Source organism: Alosa sapidissima, chromosome 1, assembly GCF_018492685.1.
Source record: "Alosa sapidissima isolate fAloSap1 chromosome 1, fAloSap1.pri, whole genome shotgun sequence".
Taxonomy (NCBI): domain Eukaryota; kingdom Metazoa; phylum Chordata; class Actinopteri; order Clupeiformes; family Clupeidae; genus Alosa; species Alosa sapidissima.
In genome coordinates this window covers 10,968,391-10,992,557 of record NC_055957.1, presented here as the reverse complement: position 1 = coordinate 10,992,557, position 24,167 = coordinate 10,968,391, and the positions used below count along the sequence as shown (strand labels likewise).

Genomic DNA, 24,167 nt, shown 5'->3' with positions numbered 1-24,167 from the left:
GAACTACAGCAAGTATTAATTAAATGGACTTCAAAACTTCTGCTAAAAGCTGACAGATATATAGAGTCCCCGGGTGGTGTCACGGTCACCATTGGAGACTGAAAAGCTACCGGCACTCAAGAATGCAATAACTTTGACCACCCTTCTCAAAATCACACCAAACGCATTAGTGCCTTTCCCATTCAGTTAAATGCCTTCTGATTTCATTTAAACCTACTTACAACTTCCCCTATAAGCCTCAAAGTCAACCCTGACAGTGTTTTGCATTTAGGAGTTTTGGACATTAAGAAATGCACATTAAAACAACCCACTGACTTTCCCTCCATACACATGAGAGGTCTTTGTTTCAGGAGATGCAAGGATCACTTATACCGCCTTATGGTGACCTTATTTACAAACCCTGCATATAAACCCTGCAAATGAAGACTTAGACTAGACTAAAATAGAACGACACAGGATCTATTGAATAGTGTGGCACATATCGATTTAATCTCTCACTCTTGTTCGCTATCAGGATAACTATTTCCTTTTCCTGCTACAAACACTGTAGCCTATACTGTCTCGGAAACAAAGGCAGAACCATACTGTAATGTGTATTTTTTCAAGATTCACTCACTTTAAATCATTTGCTATTTTACATTGCAATATTACATTGCATTCAATGCATGAAATGTGAAGTGACGCTAAACCCAGAAAAACAAAAGACAATCAGGTGAAGATGACTTGTTTGTAAAAGTTTACAATATTAATTTGGTAGTTTGTGCTCAAGCAAAGTTTGTGTCTCAGCAGAGGCAGGTAGTTATTCACTGATGTTAGAGAGCGCACAGAGAAAGATAACAACCATGACAAAGAGACCAATGATGGCAAAGCTCCTTATCAAAGGGGAAATCAAGACATCAGTGATTCCTTTCATTTTTGATGACTGTAATTAGTACAATCCCCTGTACATACATTTCAACACAACAAACCATACAAAAGAAACTCAAAAGAACATTCAGGGCCCGGCATGGAGTTTTAAGCAGCTTTAAGAGCTTTCAGTCCAAAGACAATCAGCAAAACACTAACATAAAAAATAAAACTGAATGGTTCATCAGTGTCATTAGTATGATTATATAAGACTACGTTTGACTAATTGTGACGGAGCAATCAGTTACGTAGGAAGGTGTAATAGATGGCAATTTCTATTCCTTTCACCCTGACAAAAACGCTCCCTTTCCGACAGGAACATAACAAAATGGGATTATGTTTGATTGTATAACGTCATGCTTGTAGTTCATATCTTGATGGTCATTTATTCCTCATAGAAAAGGCGATAAGAGTCTAAATGACATAACTGGTTATACCTGTATGAAATATAAAAACACTAACCCTGTCAAGAGGTCTCAGATATCAACCAATACCAAATCAACATATCACAAACAATCTATCACAAAACAGCTCTGTGGAGTTTATGTGATCAAAACACTCTCATGTGCATCAAACATCACTACTGCAAGCACTTTTTGTGACTTGTCCCCCCTGTACACAATGGAAATGCTTTTGTTGTGGGGGTGAAGGATTAACAACAGGCAAAAACTATCTCCAAAGAGCTAAAGTATATCTAATGAAAAGGTAATGTTTCACAATTCTCGCGAGATTTGTCGGGCCTCTGTTCTTGAAGGTTGCATTGCTGGTTTTCTCGGTAGCGACTTGTTACGTCTATGCTGTATAGCTATGCTAGGTGAACAATTCACCTATTACAAGTTCAATTACCTTTGGAAAGGTTATATTAACGTGAGAAACCTTTACGGAGCCAATTTGATGGTAAACAAACGTGTAATAGGCGAATAATAATAGGCCAAAAATACCTAAACCTGCATAGTGTACCTTTAAAAAGTAATACTACGAATATGGATGATGGTTTTTGATAAATAAAAAAACAGAGAACTAATCTCTAGTATGAAGTAGTTACACACATCAGAGAACTAATCACACAGTATGAAGTAGTTACACACAACAATGCTTCTAATTATAGTCTGGGTATATAATAAAAACAGTAAAATATGAAAACTATGGTGCACAAAGCAAACAAAAAAAATGCTACTCATGCGCTATCATTAATGCCATCCCAAACACTTGGTGTTCACCCCCTTAATGTCCCACTGCAATCCCTCAGTTTAGCTTCCCAGTTAATTTATTCACTGAACTTTATCTTATTGTCTTCTCTCTTTGTATGTGTGTGTGTGTGTGTGTGTTTGTCAATCCCAGTAACCCTTCTAACCCAACATACTGTACATGCACACGCATACATGCGCAAACATAGACTCTCACTCTCTCTCTTGCTACTCCCCGCCCTCTCTCTCTCTCTCTCTCTCTCTCTCTCACACACACACACATCAAACAAACTTTGTTTATACAAATCCAACTGAAAAGTGTCATCTTTATACCTTGCCTTTCCCATAGTGCACAGATCAAAAGGGGTACAGTGTCACTCCCTATCCCAGCTGAAGGTTGAGGTGTTTATGGAACATTGCCGTCTGCCTCAGAGGATTCAGAGAGAGGGCACGTCACAGCATCTGTAAATCCAATTTGAAATGCCCGGAGATAAGGTGCTAGGGAAATTGGGTTTTTAAACAAGGATGATATGGGGCAGACTTAACATACTGCTGCCATCACAAGAGTGTGACAAAACACTGCAAACAGGAGTCGGAATGCTGAGGTGGGATGGGGGAATCCAAATGGCTTCAGCACAACAAATGGAGAGCTGTGAAAGGAAGGCATTATCCACCCTACTGGACAGGATACAAATCTGTCCAAAATATTTTGTATGAGGTTTGAATATTTACATTCCACGCACACCAACAAAGAATTTGTAAAGCAAGCAGTTGAACAAGAGCAATGCATGAGCTGTATAATATTAAACAGAATGAGAAGCGAAACTCACACTGTAAAGAAAAGAAAATCACACTGAATAGAGGAGAGACTCGCATTAAAAAGAGGAGAGACTTGCATTAAAAAGAGGAGAGACTTGCACTGAAAAGAGGAGAGACTCGCACTGAAAAGAGGAGAGACTTGCATTAAAAAGAGGAGAGACTCGCACTGAAAAGAGGGGAGACTTGCACTGAAAATCTACTTGGTCATACTAGACTCTCGTTTTTTTCCGTTTCTCCATATTCCTCACATACATATACCTATGCAAACATGCTAAAAACACACATGCACACACACTCACACACACCAATGTGTTCACATCTACAGTAGGTATACAGGAATCACAATACACCGATCAAGCTCTGGTGTGCACACAAACCCACACACACACTCCTGAACTAACCTGAGCTAACTCTAGAAACTGGGAAATGAGTGTGCCTGAGGGACAGAGCTGAGGACAGAAAGTTATGAGTTTTATGAGCTTTGAGAACAATATGGCCCCTGGAACTTGAGAACAGTTCTCGCGCAATAACACCACAATAACCATCAGACCGAATTAGAGGGTTCATTGTAATGTTACATTCTTATGTCGTCTGCATATCCGATTAATGACACCTATCAACATTTAGAACAATTTCTGCCTCAAATATTGTAACTATAAAAGACAAAATGTCTTTAGCACTCAATCAAAGCTCAATTTACCCCTAGTGTTTTAATGTTCTTTTGTTATGCCTTGAGTAGAGTAGACTGATAAACTGTAAGAAAAACTTTACAAATAAATCATTGAGGTGTAGGAGCGCAAGAGCCTTTTGCAGAGTATGAAAACAATAGGACTACTCGCAGCTCTGTGCACGTAAACAAAAACCTCTTACCTTTCTTGACGAGGAGCTGGTATCAATGTTTAGCTGAGTGGCAATCAAGACAGACATGCCTTCACCCGTCTACGTGTGCCTCTGGTAAATACTTCCTCACACACAGTTTGTACGCGCACACACACACCAATACGTGTGGCCGTCAGACCTCTATCCCTACACACTCTCTCGGACAGTGTGTGTGTAAGATCAGAGCAGAGAGGTGGCAGAAGAGCTGTGCTGGTCTGAGTGGGACTCACTCCCTGCTCCCTACCTCTCTTGCACTGTGACGCTTGACACTGGATAGTAATTCCTCAACGCGTGCTCTATTAAGCTGTGTCTCTAAGCACTCCCCCTCACGCACACACACACACACACACACACATACATACGCACGCACGCATGCACACACACACACACACACGCATGCACTCACACACACACACACACACACACACGCACGCACTCACACACACACACACACACACACACACACTCACACACACACACACACGCACGCACGCATGCACTCACACACACACACACACACACACACACACACACACGCACGCACGCATGCACTCACACACACACACACACACACACACACTCACACACACACACACACAAAAAGTTAGCCTTCAGTCTCATTTTGTCACTGAATCTTTATTTCTTCAATCTCCCTCTTTCACTCACTCACCCCCTTTCTTTCTCCCCTCCTTGCATCTTTTCCTACCTTGAACCTGATGGAAATCAATTCAACAGATGCACACACTGACACATTGTGTGTGTGTGTGTGTGTGTGTGCGCGTGCGTGGATGTATGTGTATGTGTGTACATGTCACTCACTTGCAAGGCATACATTTGTCTGGCAAGTGAGTGCATGTGTGCATGTGCTTCTATAAGTGTGTGTGTGTGTGTGTGTATGCATGTGTGTGCGTATGTACATGTGTGTGTGTGAATCTGTGCAAGAGTGCACTCTCCAAGATGGATCAATTCAATCAACTGCGCTGTTAGGCTGTGATTAAGTGCAGGTAATATTTATGCTGCACGGCTTGCACCTCGTAAACCATGGCCTTCCCCAATGGACAGGAACCTGGCACGTGTTTTATTTATGTAGCGTTTGTGCACTGTGGATCCGATCCTGAGACTGTCAGTGAATAACCAATTTGCCCTTTCAAGCCCCGCCACACTGACGAGGAGGAGAGAGGAGGAGGTGGTGGGGGGGTATGGCTCTGGAGAGATTAGAATTCATTAAAAGACAAGGCTGTTTTAATATAAAAAAAAAAGCCACCAGCATTTCCTTGTTAGCGGGCTTTTCAATTTACGCCGTGAAACCACCAGACAAAGCCAGGCGACAGGCACAATACCTCTGGAGAAGACCCACAGAGAGAATATAGAAGGCTGTGATAATGACTAATCTAATTAATTCAATATGGTAGAGTGTCACAATGCTGAAAAACAAGCCAGATGTATCAAGCTGTCGTCGAGCATGAAGTTTGTGCGGCTGGATTTTGTTTGTGTTTGTCTTTTTGCCGAGTTCTTTCCAAAATCTGGCCTCCACAGGAAGCATCTCTGCACTTGGCTTCATCAAACTCCAAGAACTACAAGGGGTAAGAGATGGCTCCGATTTAGATTCACTCTTCTCCCTGGACTGACGTATATACTGAGCTGTGGGTGATTAAAAGGAAGCAAGGAACCAGGGCCAAGAGGGAGCAGTGGATCATAGTTTGTGCAGTCGCCATTACGTGAGGTGAATAAAGTAACTCTGATAATCTGACAAAAGGATGGACATAGCCATGGCCATGTTTATGGCAGTATTTTACACATGTCAACAGTCAACAGATATTGGCTTGCTTCCAAAAAGTTTCTGTGTTCTCTAAAAATGTACAGTTGTGCTCATAAGTTTACATACCCTGTACATACACATGCTAAAGTTGACTAAAAAGAGGAATAAAAAATCATCTTTTGGAAATTGTGGAAATCTTAATGCCTTTAATGCATTTAATTAAAAATGTGAATGAATAATGTGTTGTGAATAAATACATCCTCCTTAAAATATAGGGTCCATAAGTATATAATGTATAAGTATATATACTCTTTTGATCCTGTGAGGGAAATTTGGTCTCTGCATTTATCCCAATCCGTGAATTAGAGAAACACACTCAGCACACATTGAGTGTACACACAGTGAGGTGAAGCACACACTAATCCCAGCGCAGTGAGCTGCCTGCAACAACAGTGGCGCTCGGGGAGGGTTAGGTGCCTTGCTCAAGGGCACTTCAGCCGCTTCCTACTGGTCGGGGTTCGAACCGGCAACCCTCCGGTTCCAAGTCCGAAGCGCTAACCAGTAGGCCGCAAAAGTCTGATGCTCTACCGACTGAGCTATCCAGGCTAAAAGTCTGATGCTCTATCGACTGAGCTATCCAGGCTAAAAGTCTGATGCTCTATCGACTGATGTTAAATTCTCATAGAGGCAGGCAGATTTTTATTTTTAAAGGCCAGTTATTTCATGGATCCAGAATACTATGCATCTTGATAAAGTTCCCTTGCTCGTCCTAGAAGTCACCTGTGCCCGCCCTGGACGAGCTTGGCTGCACCAACCATCCCAACTTCCTAGAACCTGCAGTTCTGCATAAAATTCCACCATAATCCCTGATTCCTGACAAAAAATGATTGATTTTGAACACAAATTTATTGTATATTAGGCTCTGGGTTTGTCAATATAGCAAATAAAACTTGTACATTTTTGTTTGCCCCATTGTCTATTCCAGTGTTTCTTAACTGGTGGGTCGGGACCCACAAGTGGGTCGCGGAATCGTTCTGGGTGGGTCGCACAGCTTGTGGTTAAAAATAAATAAAAAAATCGGCAATTTAAAATGCTGCCTTATCAGATCTAATGTTGGACCTTTATTTTGATAAACTTCATTCATCAGTCATTGCCATGACATGGACATAGACAATGTTTATGTGACAAGTCATGTTAGACATAATTTTAGTGGCAAATGCAAGTAGGCTGCTACTCTGAATATTTGAAGTACCCTACAGTAGGCTCGGATATGGATTCACTTAAACTGAGGACAAAATAGGACAGAAACCATTTGAAACCATCAAATTGTGTGGTGTGCAGTAGATGGCTGGCACATGAGAACATGAAACCATCAAAACTAAAATGCCACATGGAAACAAGGCACCCCTGTCAAAGTCATACCTGTCGAGTACTTTGAAAGGTGACATCAAGAGTTGAAGACTTCACAAATGTAGACTAATGCCAAACATCTGCATGTTTCAAACAAGTAGGCCTACAGGCACTTCGCTTGTCTTACCATGTAGCTCACCATATCCATTGGCTTGAACGCTAAAAATATATATATGGGTCGTGACTTTATGAACATGAGAAATTGTGGGTCCAGCCAGACGACTTAAGAACCACTGGTCTATTCTATCTTAAACTAATGTAGGTAATCAATTTAAGTTCCCGCAACGGTGAACAGTGGATCAATTTGTGTCCCCCTTGGAAAAATATAATGCCCGTCCATGAATTGGTGTCTGCTGCCGGGTCTGAGTACAGCTGAGGATCAGGTAACAAAAAAGGAAACTTCTCTTGGATATTGCTCAAGTTCAGAATCTCAGGGGCTTGAAGTGATGACAAATAAAAAACAGAAACAACAAAAAAAAACTAGATGTACCGCATAGCGGTACAAAATATGACCGCCGCTCAGTCCTGTACATCCTTTCCGTGAAAATAAATCCCACTAATCAATTTGTCTCCATCATTTACTCCATCCCCCACTCTTGAAACTTTTGTGTATGCTTGTTTGGCATGCCTGTGTGTGTGTGTGTGCGGCTGCACAGTAAGTAGCCTACTGGCGCTGAAAAGGTGAATAGATTGTAGAATAGCCAAAGAAGTTGTAGCATTGTTATAAAACCCGTTTGAATTCGTTTAGACAGCGAAACCGCACATCCTGCTTGCGTATCGATGATGTCATCGCCACACCTCAGCTGCCCTGGACTTGCACTTATAGTATTGCCTAACAATACTAGTTTTTATACATGACATTACCTACGATTGTTTTTTTATGCATTCTAGCTACTGTCAGTGACGCGAGAGAACTTAAGTTATTAGGAAAGTGCGGTGTAAGTTTAGGCTACATTAATTTGTGCGTAGTGCCAGTGTCATTCATTTATTTTACATGTCTTACAACATATATACATGCATTCACAGTCGAGTGAAATCAGATATAAGCATACAAAGACGCTTAGAACTCACGTTAAGCCGATGGTAGCACACTGAATGCAAATGCGCGATTTGATGCAGGCAAAAGTATTGACTTTTACTAACGAAGGTTTTATAGCAATATTATAAATGCGACAGAATAGCCTAGAACTTGGGTAAGCCTTGCGTTTAGTAGCCTAATTGCGGTAGCCAAAACTAATGTGAATCATGGACTATCCTACAACCAAAGAAAGTAAAGGTGATTAGTAGGCCTACCTGCGTTAGCCAAATAAAGGACGGGACTGCACCCTTCAAACAGTAAAATAAAGTTTATTAGTTTTACAGTTGACAGTTCACCATCAGTCCACACAAACAATTCTGGTTTCCTTGCACTAGTCATTTCGTCATAGCCTATTGTGTCTGTTTGTAAAGCGCAAGTTTTGGTCAATTTCTGTAAAGAACCACCTATAGGCCTGGGGTATGAAGTAACGTGTTGAGTCGTGTTGAGATGGATCCGTTTGGATGCAAATATTCTTGATGCGGTTCCAGGGAAGAAGGAGGAAAAAAAGATCGGTTTGGTACGTGTGGACTAGGCCTAAGGTGTGTTGCTAAAGCAGTCATAATGAAATGAAGGTGTCATTGTTTGGATACTTCACACCAGGCGCGTAGCAAGCGTGGGGGATGTGGGTGTTATAACGTACACACTTTTGCTGGAACACGATTCTATCCCCCACACTTTTTGTCAGATTAAAATGAAAGTAAAATATGGAAATAAACGCTCCCGTAAAGAGTTGGAACCGTATCTACCGCAAACACAGAGACACAAATAGGTCTGTTTGAACTTGAATTTCCCCTGGGGATCAATAAAGTATCTATCTATCTATCTATCTATCTATCTATCGATTTGATTGAACGGTCATCCAGCCAATCAAGTTAGCGAGTAAAGAACCAGCGCCGCACTGATCAAATTCAAATTGTGCGTCTTTCAAGGCTGTGCTGCTGCTTGGGTCTGCATTATAACGTTTGCAGTGAGCAGATTTCAGGTAGAATTGAAATGATAATTGTTACCGCATTATGCTAATTTAGTAAACCAAAATTCACTGTCTGACTGATGTATAGGCAAAACTGTATCAGACCGGTGTAACGTTGGTAATTCTTCCATTGCACAGAATGATTTTTGTAGCACTTGCAACAAATGACAGTCGAAAGATACAATTACAGTGCTGCTATCAATTTGCTTGGTATAACCGCATTTATAGTTTTCTACAAATGCAATCAAATTGGCCTCCATCACTCAACCAACGCTAACGGTAACATTATTGTACCTAGGTCCTTATTGATATTATAAGATTAACGTACCTGCAGTAAAAACCAAACATGTCCGATAAACATTCTCAGATTTATTTCGCCTTCAAGAAGAAATGGGAATTAAATTTCATGTGAACATCATCCTATCCTTATTAGACGTTCTCTGCGGTAAACTACAGTCCTTGTAGGAAGCGTCCATTGTTTTTCCAACCCACTTTTAACTTCCAACAAAATTACGTCTCACTGCAACGATGCGCCATCTAGTGGACAAACGACTACTTATCGCCAATACTGGAAATGCAACCATGATGATGATGATGAATATTTGGCTTTCTTTTAATCCTACTGAATTTGTAATTATGTATCGGCCATTCTAATACCGACAGTATGTGCGTACCTGTGTGTGTGTGCATGTGTATATGCACCGCCATCTACAGGCCAATGAGTGTACAGTCACTAAATGTACACATAACCTACATTTTTTTAGACCCCCCCATGGATGAAATTCTACGAAACTTGGCATACCCCCAGAGAATGCCAGGTCAATCATACACATAAAATTTGGTGCAGTTCTGAACATCTTAACTGAAGATAGGGGCGATTAAAGCAGAATGATATTGCATTTTCATTTTTTACCGGGGGGGTGCAAATCACAAATGAGTGATTATGGGCCAGGTTGATGTGGGCCCTTGAGACCAACATACCATAAAAGATTCTTCATCCTCAGTGCCACGGTTCAGGTAGTTACCCAGCACGGGGGGGGGGGGGGGGTGGCCCCCAGGGACAAAACAATTTTTTTCCGTAAAAGTCTAGTGGGGCTACATACCCACCAAATTTCATGTGCCCCGGTGGTTCGGTGTTCCGGGACCAAAAATTCAGGAAGTAGATGACGGGAAAAAAAAAAAAAAAAAAAAAACTTTGACAATCATTATATGACTGTTTCGCTAGCTTAGCTAGCGGCGGTCATAATAAAGAATGAAAGGTCAGAATCCATATTTCATGGTTGAGGTTTGACTTTTCATTCCATTCCCCTGGCGGCTGCACCCCTAACAGGCTTGGGCCTTTACTGCCTCTCATAAAGGGTGAAATATGGAGAGAGCTGGGGCTCTTTACCTCCCTCCATTAGGATCTGTTTAAGGAGCCGTGGCCACGCGCTGGGCCCAGCCTGGGTTATCTGCATGTGCAGGCACTCAGAGGGAGACAAGCTGCACGCACGTCGCACGCGGCTTTCACTCTTTTTCAAAAATCTGTCTGGCTTTTCATAAATCTGTCTGGCTTTTCATAGGCAATTTAGCATGGCTGCAATTCCTTTGGTGAATCATATTAAATAAAAGAGTTAAAACTGGACGGGGAAAAAAAATGTTTTCAGTGGAGTGGAATGGCATGTATACTTAAATGCGGAAAGTTGTGTTCTTTTGAATGTGCATGTTTATCTCTCTGTTTTCCAGGTTATATATGCTGTACATATGTATGGTCAAAAGGCATTTCAATGATGTAGCTCAATCAAAGGCTTGGGAATTAAGTAATATTGAGTAGCTTTAATGTCACCATAAAATAAATCCAAAGCTGAAGCACAAATGGAGTTTCACATAGGCATTTCTAAATAATTCGCTGGACAATGAAGTATACCTCAACACTGTGGAACAGGATTCATCATTCTCTCATTTGGTCTGCTGAGTTTGCTAATATTCAGCCAACCAAGCCCTGTAGCTGAGCTGTTAGCCATGACGCAGAGCAAGATGAACAGCGCTAGTTCGGCCACAACAACACATTAAATCACACAACTCTTGCAATGCCACACGCAGCCACCACAAATTAAAACCGCATCCACATCAACACAAGCCTAGCGAAGGAGCAAGCCAAGGGAGGGAAAGGCCCATTTGCCTCTGTGCAACCTAGTAAATAGAGCATATTCCTTGTTTTTCTAGTTTCATCTCCCCTTGTGTCTAATTCATTTTTTAATGCATTGATTATATTGGTGAAGCTGTCGACCAGGGGAAAGCAGACTGATCCAGGAACAGGTGCATTCCAAAAACAAGGGGCTTATGCTGGGCAATGTAAGCAGACTATGGTGGTTGTGGTGTTTTTTTCCCCCCCAGCGGGACGAGGCTGAATGGGTATCTGACCATGGCAGCGGCCACGACCCTGACTACGCTGATGAATGCCATCGATTCCAGGCAGATGGACAGAGGCCACAAGCTCCCTTTCAGCCACTTATTTCCCCCGCAGAGCCATGAAGGCTACCTGCCACTGCCACATAAGCTGAGTTACGCTCGACCAGCGCCCCATTACATGACCACTTTAGTGACGGTGTGGGCGGCTGGCCTCTCAGGTGGTGAGTGACCGACAGTTTGGGAAGGATGAGCCCATCGTCGCCTTGTAATAGCAACATGCGAGGTGATTAGGAACTGACCAGGGAGCAGAAGGACTGCCTTTAACACCTGAGAATGGCTCAGTCCAACTAATCCTGGACAGGTCACATCAATATTGTTTACAGCCTAGGGAGAGGCTGTGGCCCAGCCAGGCAATACATGAACATGCTGAAAGCTGTGGGGAAAGAGCTGTGTTGGGCTTCCAACTTTACGCTGTCTCAACACTAATTTATATTGGCAATCAAAAGCAAGTGATTTTACCCCAGGTACCATCAGACTAGACTAATTTGGTTCCAATAGGAAGGTAAAACATCTGTTGTGTTTGCATCACCTATTCTGCTGCAAAACATAGAAACAACTGACATTTTGTTAACATGGCTCAATCTAACAACACACTTTTTTGTTTTCACAACAAAAGGAAACTGTCAGCAGCAATCACAGGGTCAGTATCTGCAAAACACCTTTAAATCAGTTTGCCTCAAGGGCATAGGCTAGTTTGATATTAAGATGGTAACCTCATGAAGAAAAGGCTTTAAATCACTGGTTAAGTAAAAACAAGATCTGAGAAGGCGTAAATGATGCTGTCCAAACTTACGGGAAGGGATAAATTCACCAAAGCAGAGAAGCTGGAGCTGGATTAATGTGTGCTTCATAAATGAGACGCATCTGGTTAGGGCCAGACAGACAGGCATAAAAATAACAAATGTTGACGATCAGTCCCAGTGCGGTGCCGGTGCCAAGCCCTGAGCTAATATAGCACCTCACTGGGCTCGAGGACCGGACAAGGGATGGGGTGGGAGGGAGACACTCCTCACAGAAAAGTGCATAGGCAACTTTAAGTTCTTAATTTGTAAAGTTTAAGAGTTCACAAACTCTGAGTAGGTGTGTGCACTCTGTGTGTGTGTGTGTGTGTCTCTGTGTTGTTTTGTTGAGGCATATTAAACACAGGTGATAAATTATGGATGCTTGATGTTTCACCATTTAATTAGACAGTCATGAAATATTTTTGTTATAACCTGTGAAGTTAACAATTTAAATGTAAAAACATCAATTATAGGTGGCATTGGCAGCATTTACAAGTCTGTATTATACTTGAAGGCTGTTACTTGTCAATCCAAACTGTGACATTTTCTGTTCCTAGAGGTGAAATGACTGCGTGGATGTCCCAAACAGAGTCTATTTTAATGCACCATAGGTAACCATTCCAAGTTGACTCTCTAGTGGATATCTAGCCAGCAACCAACTCTCTAGTGGATGCATCAGCTCAAAGGAGCTCCAGTCCAGATGGGGGAGCTTCAGTCAGGGTTCTGCAGTCTGAGAACCAGGACATAATAAAAAAATATTATTTAAAAGCTGGGTTTATGTGAAAAGTCTGACAAAATTAACAACAGAATGACAGCAGTATCCGTCACACCATTATAGCTACCCCTTAGGCTAATACAGTATATTATGTAGTGTTGAGCTTTCACATTGCTCACCAGACACACCACCCACACATCTCCACACCAATGTTCACTGGCTATGTATCAATAGAAAAGCTCTTTAAATATGGACATGCTGTCAGAATAATGGTCAAACCAAGTCTCCAGCCATTTTACCACATGAATGGCTAGAAAGATTCTGCACTAACAAACCTTGGCATGCCAAGTATGAATGGCGCAACCATCCATAAAATACATTCAATTTATGTACCTTGAGGAATCTCATCTTTTTTGAAAGACTCTGCACAGTCATGGCTTGGCATATCAAAATGACAGGAAATGACAGTTATTGTGGCTTAAATGTGGAAAATTCCACACAAGATATGAAACAAGGTCGGAATATTTAACTCTAACAGCACAGAAGTGCAAAAGTATCGAGTCTGTGTGCACTTGTGTCCACCACTTATATGTGTCTGGCCAATATCAGCATCAAACTAACACCAAAACACACAGCAACCTGGTTCCACAGTGGACATCACTTACTCAGCGGTGAGAATACGCAACGATTTATTGAGCAACAGACACCGTTTTTCATTCTTTGTCCTGTCTAAGGCGATGGTGTAGATGGAACCTCATTTTGAATAATAAAGAGTATGTCCATGCTGTGGGTTCTGTGTCAGCATCATGACCATAAACCTAGCTGTTGTCCAGAGGTGCGGTTTTAAATGATCAAACAAATTGACTGCCTAATAATGTTCACTTTTCTTTAAAGATGAACAATGAAAATTAAATCACCATATGCATTACAGGATTGCAAAACATCTCCAGCACATATTTTTAAGTGTTAAGCTTTTGTCAGATTTATCCAAGCATTCCCAGATATGTGGCCGTAATGGACTGAGACTTGAATTCCATCTTGAATTTCCCCTTGGGGATCAATAAAGTATCTATCTATCTATCTATCTATCTATCTATCTAGACTTCCCTCACTCACATCTCGTACCAGCAGAGGGCATGTGTGTGCAGTTTTTTCTACACTCCAACACTCCTAGGCTGAGGTAAGTCTTCATTCATAAACTATGCAAATATACATACAGTATACAGTGGGTTGCATAAGTATTGATCAATTTGAATAAAAAGAGGAATAAAAACTCATCTTTTGGAAATTCAGCTTAAAGGGACACCAGGAAAGCCTGATGCTTTTTCTCTACAAAACTCCCCCTCGCTCGGTCTGAAGCTCTTTTCCTTTTCTTTGCGTCTTCCGTAAAGGGTTTTCGCTGCTTCTTCGCCGGCTCTGCCATTATACACACGTTTGCAACAATCTAGTGTTTCGTTAGCCTACCGCTGTGCTGTAAACTGATCCTGCTTCGGTCGGCGGGTACGATACACTGAACTTGCAAGCGGGATATTCTTCCTACAGGCAGTAGGGGCGGGCGAGAGAGTCTTCATTCGCCCTGTAATGAGTCATTTAACCATATACCGACTTACGAAGATGAGTAATTAACACAAAAACGTTGCCTGGTGTCCCTTTAATGCCTTAATTAACAAAATGAGGAAAACTCCAACCTTTAAGGACACCAATTTTCTTTGTGAATGAATAATGTGTCGTAAATAAATAAATGTTCTTCATTAAAATACTGGGTCCATAAGTATACATACCCCTATGTTAAATTTCCATAAAGGCAGGGAGATTTTTTTTTTTTTAAAGGCCAGTTATGTCATGGATCCAGGATACTATGCATCCTGATAAAGTTCCCTTGGCCTTTGGAATTAAAATAGCCCCACATCATCACATACCCTTCACCATACCTAGAGATTGGCATGGTGCGTATTTGGTTCGATGCTCATTTTTTCTCAATACAAATCAAACTAGCTAATAAGCCAACTGAAATACACAATGTGTGTGCTTTTATTACTTGCTGTGTGGGGCAAGCAATGCTGCCTGTACACTTAATACTATTATTTAGATATATTTCTATCATTGAAAATGTGATTGGAAGGGCCTTAAGGATCATGCAACTTACTAATACTTCAATTGAGGGCCACAGAGATTTTAAAAGTGAAATGCAATTTTAATTTTCTGTTTCAAATCTTAACTAAAATAGTTTTAGTTGTCATATTCCGATACAGCAGCCTCTTTTGATACATTTTGATACAAGGGTACATCACAATATATCGCTATATTGATATTTTGAGCACAGCCATAGTGATTGGCGGAATCCAGTAACAAAATATGTTTTCTAAACAAAATACAGTACTGTAAACAGTCAAACTAACTCAAAATATTTGAGGAAACTAATGACCTCTATTTTTAAAGCTATGTATCCAGTCAATTTAAGCTAGAATAATATAATTATATTTAAGGTGACCCTAAGACAATTACAGCAATAATATAAATTCAGTAAAGTTCAATATATATACAATCCCTGACAAAAGTCTTGTCATCCCTTTAGAAATGTTGGTTTTTAAGCAAAATACAAACACTTTTGCAGTTTTTCTGAGAAAATAAACAAACCAGGACCATTTCAACAGTTCAACACAACTGAAACAACAATTGTTTTCCCCAAATTCAACACAAAATATCACCAAAATGCTGCGGGAAGTGAATACTGTCAAACTGACAGTCAAAATTCTTGTCACCCTTCACAAAAGTGTCTTTTGCACTGATAAAAGCACACTTTTCATTGTTAAAATCCAGTGCTAAGGTTAAGGGTAGTCAGACGTCAGCTGTGAAAGCATTCCTGAGAAATCTCAGTCCATATTAATGGACAATTGACTCAAGTTTACTCACCTTACATTTCTATTGGTTTCTATGGACAGTATGATGTTGGATGTCCAAATATTTGAATGACTGTACCAACCCCTTTATATGCAGCTGATTGTCAGTGCCAGAGGAAGCTAAATAGGCTTAGAGCATCACCTGGCCATGGCCATGATTCACTTTAAACATGGTGCACCTTTCAGGCTATTCTTTACTCTTCATCCTCCACACATAACCACTGGTCAGGAGGCCCAAAAAGTTGTGTTCCGTTTATATGGTTTTGGTTCAGTATTCTGTTTTGTTCATGCTTATGGACCCTTTCAAAAGAGTTCCATTATCAGCATCATAGTTGGCCCCACAAGACTTCCTTTTTAACATTCCATATGTTATCTTAATGCAGAGGAAGTAGATTGGGGCCCAAATAGAACGTTCAAGCATTGTTTTTGTTTTTATTGATGAAAGGGTTTATAGAATAGTAGTATGTTTGGATGAGGAAGAATGACGAATAGCCTGAAAGGTTTTACAGTTATAGATTTCACATTAGGTTATACATTAGCAACATTAGGTTTTATGGTAAAATGTGCAATCAATATTTCAACCATATGATAATTGCATGGAACACATGGCTTAATGACTACAATGATGTGTAATCAAGGCATAGAAACAACAGTAACAGCAGCACATGCATTCCTTCCAAACAGTAATGGAGGGAGACCAGACTGTTCAAGACTCCTCCAAGTTAACCCAGGGCCAGGGTGGATAGAGAAGTGAGAACGGCATTAAAGACACGCACCATGACTTATAATGCTGGGCTTATTTCAGGGGATATGACTGATTACAAAGCAGCATCTTATAGTTTACGTAGAGCTATTAAAGATGCTAAGCGGCGCTATAGAGACAGAGTTGAAGCTGATTTCTTGGAGGGTGATCCAGCACGAGTGTGGAAAGGACTCCGAACCATCACTGGCTTTGAAAGAAAGTCCCCTCCTATGATGAATGTGAGTAAAGCCCTCCCTGATGAACTTAATGCTTTTTATGCTCGCTTTGACATGAAAAACACAGACTATCTTGCACTAGCTGCAGTATGTGAAGCAAATGAGGAAGCACCTTTCTGTGTCTCTGAGGTCGATGTGAGCAATGCCTTTAGGAGGGTTAATTGTAGAAAAGCTGCTGGACCGGATGGAATTTCTAACAGGGTTTTGAAATCCTGCGCTGCTCAGTTAGCTCCTGTGTTCACTTATATCTTTAACACATCATTGGCTCAAGAGACAGTTCCTACTTGCCTCAAGCAGTCTGTTATTGTTCCAGTACCGAAAAACAAAAGTCCATCATGTCTGAATGACTACCGCCCAGTAGCCCTGACGTCTACAGTGATGAAGTGTTTTGAGAAGCTTGTGAAAAACATTATCTGCTCATCCCTCCCTGCCTCCTTCGACCCCCTCCAATTTGCTTACAGAGCCAACAGGTCTACAGAGGATGCCATCTCAAACCTCATGCACACCACCTTAACTCACCTGGAGGAGGGGAATGGGAATTATGTGAGGATGCTGTTCATTGACTTTAGTTCAGCATTCAACACGATAGTACCTCTCACCTTGGTCACAAAGATGAAGGCCTTAGGACTAAACACCACCCTGTGTCACTGAATATTTGACTTCCTCACCAACCGTTCACAAGTGGTTAGAGTGGGGGGTCTGACATCTGACTCATTAACCATCAGCACTGGTGCTCCCCAAGGCTGTGTTTTGAGTCCACTGCTGTACAACATCTACACACATGACTGCAAAGCCAACAGTAGTCATCCCTCCATCATCAAGTTTGTAGATGACACAGTGATCTTGGGCCTGATTAGTAACAACAATGAACAGCTCTACTTGGATCAGGTTGATGATGTGGCACAGTGGTGTCAATCTAACAGCTTGACACTGAATATCAATAAAACCAAGGAAATGGTAGTGGATTACAGAAGGCAGCAGCAGAACTACAGTTACACCCCACTAATGATCAGCGGGCAACCTGTAGAGAGAGTCAAAAGTTTTAAATACCTTGGTGTCCACATTACTGAAGACCTAACATGGACTGTTAACACTCAATATGTTCTGAAGAAGTCCAGACAACGACTCTACTTCCTTCATCAGCTAAGGAAATTCAAAGTTTCTACATCCATCATGAAGGCCTTCTACACTTCAGCGGTTGAGAGTGTTCTAACTGGTAGCATCATCACCTGGTATGGGAACTCCACAGTTAGAGATTGTAGTACTCTGCAGAGAGTAGTGCGCTCAGCTGAACGTACTATAAGAACTCAACTCCCTGCTCTACAAGATATCTATTCCAGAAGAGTACTCCTAAGAGCCCAAAAGATTCTGAAGGACTCTTCTCATCCTAACAATTGATTATTCCTACCGCTGAAATCAAGAAGACGCCTATGTAGTCACAAAGCCAGAACTGAGAGACTCAGGAGAAGTTTTTATCCCCAGGCCATCCGAACTGTGAACTCACACTATACTGACTTTGCACACATTCACTCTTCAGCACTCTCAAACATTTCCCAACTCTGAACTCACACTATACTGACTTTGCACTCATTCACTCCTCAGCACTCATGACCCCCCCCTCCCACACACACACACACCTACAAGACTTTTAGCACTTTTACATCCCTCACCCTATGCTATAGACCTTTATTCATTTTCTTATTTCATCACACGTCAAAACACACACGCACACACACACACACACACACACATATCTGACTTTCTCCAACTTTTGCACATCTCCATAGAACTTTTTATTTATTATTTTTGATTTCTCCTCCATCTACCCATGTCCTTGATTGCCTAGCCTTCTGCCCCCCCCCACCCCCCATCCCCAACACACACACAAAAAACACACACACTTACATCATCACTGTCATCACCTCACATACATACAGCACACTGCTTGCTACAGTAAGCCTCCTCTACTTGTTGCACACTGCCCCCCCCCCCACACACATACACAGCACATTGTCTTCAGGATCTTCTCCAACACACATCCTCTACATACTTACAGCACACTGCCCCCACCTACCCACATGCACACTACACACACACACAGTCACTGCTACACTCCCCTCCCGCCCACACACACACATCTTCATCACTCACATACATCATACATACAGTACTCTGCTTGCAATAGTAAAAGTCCCTTCACCATACTTGCAGTACACTGCCCCCCCCCCCCTCTCCCCTACATACACAGCACATTATTTCATCAGGAAGCTTCTCCAACACACATCCCCAACATACTTACAGCACACTGCCCCCCCCCCCAATACACAGCACATTGTCTCATGAGGAAGCTTCTCCAACACACATATTGCACACTGCCCTCTCCCCACATACACAGCACACTATCACATCTCCCCTGTCATCCCCCCAACACACACACCAAGACCCCTGGCAGTTGGGTTAGCCCCTTGAGCCGTGGATCTGCCCAAGGTTTCTTCCTTGGTAAGGGAGTTTTTCCTTGCCCCTGTTGCTCTTGGGTGCTCCTTGTTGGTGCCCCCCCCCCCCCCAATTCCAATCCTCCCCCACCTTTCTTATGCAGCCCTTGCCACTTAATCTACTACTGCACTTTTTACCCCCCCACTTTGCACAAATAGGCTGACACCAGACATAATTCCACTGCATTTCTTACTTCCAGTAACTATATGCATGTGACAATAAACTTCCTTGTATCCTTGTATCCTTAAATAACCATTTGTAGTCCTTGTGTGGACTGGAATATAACAAAATCCAACTGAATATGAAAAATAACAATTAATTAAACCGGACATGATTATAATCCTTACCGCAGACATGTTCTAGAGTGTTAGAAAGTGTAGTTTTGAAAAGTTTGAATTATTTAATTGATAAAGAATTGAAACTACTTCACTAGACCAGTGTTTCTCAAAGTGTGGTCCGGGGACCACTGGTGGTCCGCAAGCTAGCCCAAGTGGTCCGCGAGCAGACGTGTTAAAATTTAATATAGATGAGTTGTTTGCAATATTGAACCAACTTGTATGTAAATCCAAACATTTCTGCAACACTGCCTATGTAAGCCATGCCAGTTTAAATCCTATGAATTCTCTGACACAATAATACAGTCAAAGTGGTTCAGTGAGTAGGCCTATTGTGTAATTTACTATTGAAGTAGGTCTAATTTATTCTATTTTTTTTAGCTAGGTGGTCCGTGAGGCTTTTTTTATTGATTAAGTGGTCCTTGGTCTGAAACAGTTTGAGAAACACTGCACTAGACTATGTTCACATGGGCCTCTCATGACCTCTGGTGGTGGAGATCGGGAATGCATTTTTTTGGAGAATACCATTACTGTAACCCTCAGAGGCAAAAGCTACGGAACACATCTCTGAGTGATGAACATGTCGGACTGATGCATCACACATGTATTTTGTGTATCAGAGGTGAGGGATTATCAGGAGTGCTCTTTGTCATAGAGATTCTCTCCTAATGCCATCGCAGCACCCCACCATCCCTCTCACAGTCTGGAGTCCACATGAGATGTTTGTAGACAATGGAGTCCACTGTGGCTGGAATCTATACACCACCTTAAAGCAATTCCATTAGTGTACAGTATGCTTAAAAAAAAGCTTGTCGCTAACCTCATCTTGAGGGCTGTGACTGAGACATTTCTCTTTTCTGTAAGTCTTCTTGTGTGCAATTCCCACTGACTGACTCAATGACAGAGGTCAGGGATTACCCAGAGAGTTCTATGTCTGAGGGATCTCTCATGACAAATATGACAATATGGTCTTCCACATAGCAGACATGAGAGTGGTCCCAATAGGCCTTATGATAAAGCTTTCCAATATGGGTGTTATTTCTGTTAATTCATCATCTAAGCTCTTCATTTCAGGTTTTATCCCTTCATCCCTACATTCTCACTTGTGTGAGTGTGTGAGTGTGTGTGTGGTGTGTGTGTGGTGTGTGTGTGTGTGTGTGTGTGTGTGTGTGTGTTTTAGCCTGCATGCTACACTGGCATGTAATTAATGGTCCTCTGACTCTAACCCTGTTTGGAGTTCCTATTCCTACGATTTCAGCAAGTCCCAGGAGCTCAAAACCAAAATAGACAATCAGGTAAATATCCACCTATGTTATTATCCTTATCACAAGTAGGCCTATCATCTTTGCAGATAATTTGAAAGTAAGTCATTAAGGTAACATTCCTTCTTCCTTAGTCACATATAATTCAAACACACTCTGAATCTAAACCCTTGTGAATGTAGGCTGCATATCACCATGATATGTTTAAGAAGTAGGCCTAGGATTGCATTTAGTAGCCTACTTCTTGTGTCACTGATTGTACTCATCACATCATCATGCATTTGTGCTTTACATGTGACATGTGTTGTGGATTACATGGAACATTCGTTTCATGTCTCATCCTTGGTACCTAGGTGCAGTAGCCTATAATTCAGTCTCACACCTGGGTCCATCATTGTGAAACTAAATGTAGCGGAAAGAGACGCTTTTGGCTTTTAACATGGGCAAACAGGGAGATACGATCCAGCTTGACACGGCTGGAAAGAGGTTATGGGGACCGCACTGAGGCATGGTGTGCACATCAAAGGGGAAATATTTAGGACTGTGTTAACACTCTTTCTTCTGTTGTTATGGCTTTGGAAATATTCAATCACGTGTAGGGCGTTGTTAAAAGGCCTATTCATAAAAAAATATATAGGTTTGGACAGAAAGGCAGAAAACGGAACGAATACTACAGTTGTCCCACATCTACATCTACCATTCCGTAAACAGGTAAGGCGTGTTGGCCAAATCTAGTTCAAAAACAGACAGGTTAACTGCACCATCTCACTAAAGCATGATATTCAGTCTTTGGTGATACTCTGTGATTCCACGAATGTTTCAAGAATAATGATTAAACATTCAGGAATTATATCATTCATTCGAACCAGATCGAATATTTTCGAGAGATTCGTATTTCCATAGATTGCCCAGGGGTAGCCTACTTCAGACCATGTAAGCTATCTGATGGGACAGAAGTTTAAAATGCGCCTACCTTCTCTCCTTTGACTGAGCCTCTTCTGTAGTTACCTGCGCCTGCTGATGAGTTCATGTCTCGTTCCCTGCGGCACAGCGCATTAAAATGCATGCATGTCGACAGATTAAAATGCAGCATGTCGACAAATATGTTTTCTAGTAATGTAATTTATATAGGGACACATTGTGTCAATGCAAATATTACCTTAGCGCGCTTTTCTAATCCACTCTGTTCCTGATGGCGCGGCGCTCTTTTCTGAAGTTTCCGACTTGCGGTCACAAGTTCAGCTCGTTCCACACTCGTTTCGTCAAACCAATTTTGGCGACTTTTGGTAGCTCACTCCTGGTACTCCTCAGAATTCACACACCCGAGCATTGTACACTGTATAAAAAATTACGTTAAAACCCCACTGTGTTGACGGTGGGTTAGTTTCCGTGAAGATACATCAAAATACCCAATGCACCGCCCACCCACCCATTCGACTGCAGTGTGCTAGTTTTCCGAAGGAAGTGAGCAAAACGATCAGAGACAAAAATAATTCCTTCTAACGCGCAATTAATTTAGCTTACGCCACCGAAATGATGTCTTATCTCCCACAGATGCATTCGGTGTTATTCCAATGTTAACTGGTTTGTTGAGTCTGAATGGTAGCCTTGTCTGTGAACGCATTCCCTGTTGTTGTATGGAGATAGAATGCAGCTCACCTTTAGCCAAGATTTAACTCACATTGTGTTGTATAGCAGCAGCAAAATCATGAACGTTCTTTCTTGAAAGGATTCTGTGGCACTCATCAGAATATTTGCTAGTCGACCCGTGTCCGAGTTTATTGAATATTGTTGAGTCCAAGGTGTCTATCCCGCCTACAATACATTCTCTGATTGAAGTATGGTTATAATTTGTGACAGCAGCTTTTGGAGGTTAAAAACCTCGCTGCAGTGCAGTGCCATGTCCCATGGCTCTTTCCCCAATAATAGATTCCTTCTGCCTTAATTGGTGGGAGCAAGAAAGGAAAAGAGACGTGAAAATGAAGCAGTTTTGCAAGAGATATGTTAATTAGTGAAATAAAATGAGCATTACAGGATCTCAGTAGGGGTTTAAGCAGTGGGACTGGTTTAGGGCTAGAAGAACCTGTAAGTAGGCCATGCTGTGCCACTGGTGGATGTGTTTCATACAAGCACTACACTTAGGGAGGATGCCACCTCCATTGGGAAGTCACGGCATGGACAGAAAAGCCCATTCGACGTCTAATATGACCCATTCACCATCCATTTCCTCTCTCACTTTCTCACTCAACAGAACTGGATCTTGTGACTTGCTTGTAAACTAGAGTATAAATACCCTGCACTAGAATTTTGGCAAAATTTGAGTGCATCCTATCAAATCCTTGTCCATGTGATGGTGAAATAAAATCTAATGCTTGGTACATCTGCAGTTTGTAAATACTTTCAAGGGTTTTATTTCATATTCAACTCACTGGATTAGTCGTGCTTTTTATGGAGTGACTGTAAAACATTATGGCAAGCATTAGTGGGCATAACTGTTTTACTGTGTGCAAAGGTGCTTCTGAAGCTTTAACCTAGGTGTCAGCTGAAAGGCGGCGAAAACCTGTGCTTTCATAATTAATTACAGACATCAGGAATTGCATTCATTACGTTTGTCTGTGTTAATTGTGCATCAGGCACCTTTTCTGCCCTTGCATTTGGTTTCTCAAGCAAAGTCAAGGACGAAACCACTCTTAAAATATAGCTGCAAGCAGCAATGTTGGGGCCTAGCAGCCTTCCAAAGTATGACCAGGAAGTAGAATTTTATTTTCAATGCAAACACATCAACAGGTTGCTCAATCGAAATTAAACACCTTTACAAATCAGAACACTAATTGATTGGTCTGAAGATCATCTGTGTCATGGACACAATTTGTGACCAGTGAAAACTTTTTCATGTTTTTGAGAAGAAAAAACAACAACATTCATGATGGCAATTGACGTCATGGGTTTGCATTGAACTCCGCTTAATCCAAGGATTCCAACTATGCTTAATTTTTGGCATACAGTTCAGAAGTTACTGTATGAATGCAATTGCAACTTTAACAGATTGGTGGCGCTAGAGTGTTTGAGGTGCAGATATGAAACTTGGTGAAATTAATCAGGGAACCATCCCAATCAGTGTGCCAATGCTGCCAAATGGTTCTGGGGGCTGCCAGAAAAAAAATAAAGAAGAAGAAAATGGAGGAAGAGAAGGTAGGAACACAATGGGTGCCTTCGCAGCCTCGCTACTAGGCCAATAATGGA

The 24,167-nt window shown here is 41.6% G+C and overlaps 1 protein-coding gene across 2 annotated transcripts in view; it reads right to left on the bottom strand.

Annotated features, from left to right (window-relative positions):
- The window catches only part of LOC121704283 (dipeptidyl aminopeptidase-like protein 6), a 118,513-nt gene extending 95,848 nt beyond the window's left edge, over positions 1-22,665 (bottom strand). Inside the window, exons 1-3 of one of the 2 annotated variants that reach the window (XM_042084757.1) lie at positions 22,606-22,665; positions 22,084-22,260; positions 21,898-21,964 (exon numbers count right to left, since the gene is read on the bottom strand). In XM_042084757.1, the coding sequence (XP_041940691.1) occupies positions 21,898-21,954 (57 nt within the window). In that variant the 5' untranslated portion in view covers positions 21,955-21,964; positions 22,084-22,260; positions 22,606-22,665. Of the gene's footprint in view, positions 1-21,897; positions 21,965-22,083; positions 22,299-22,605 lie in introns of those variants that run through there. The other variant, XM_042084758.1, reaches the window with a different exon arrangement.
- Positions 22,666-24,167: the final 1,502 nt, after the last annotated feature.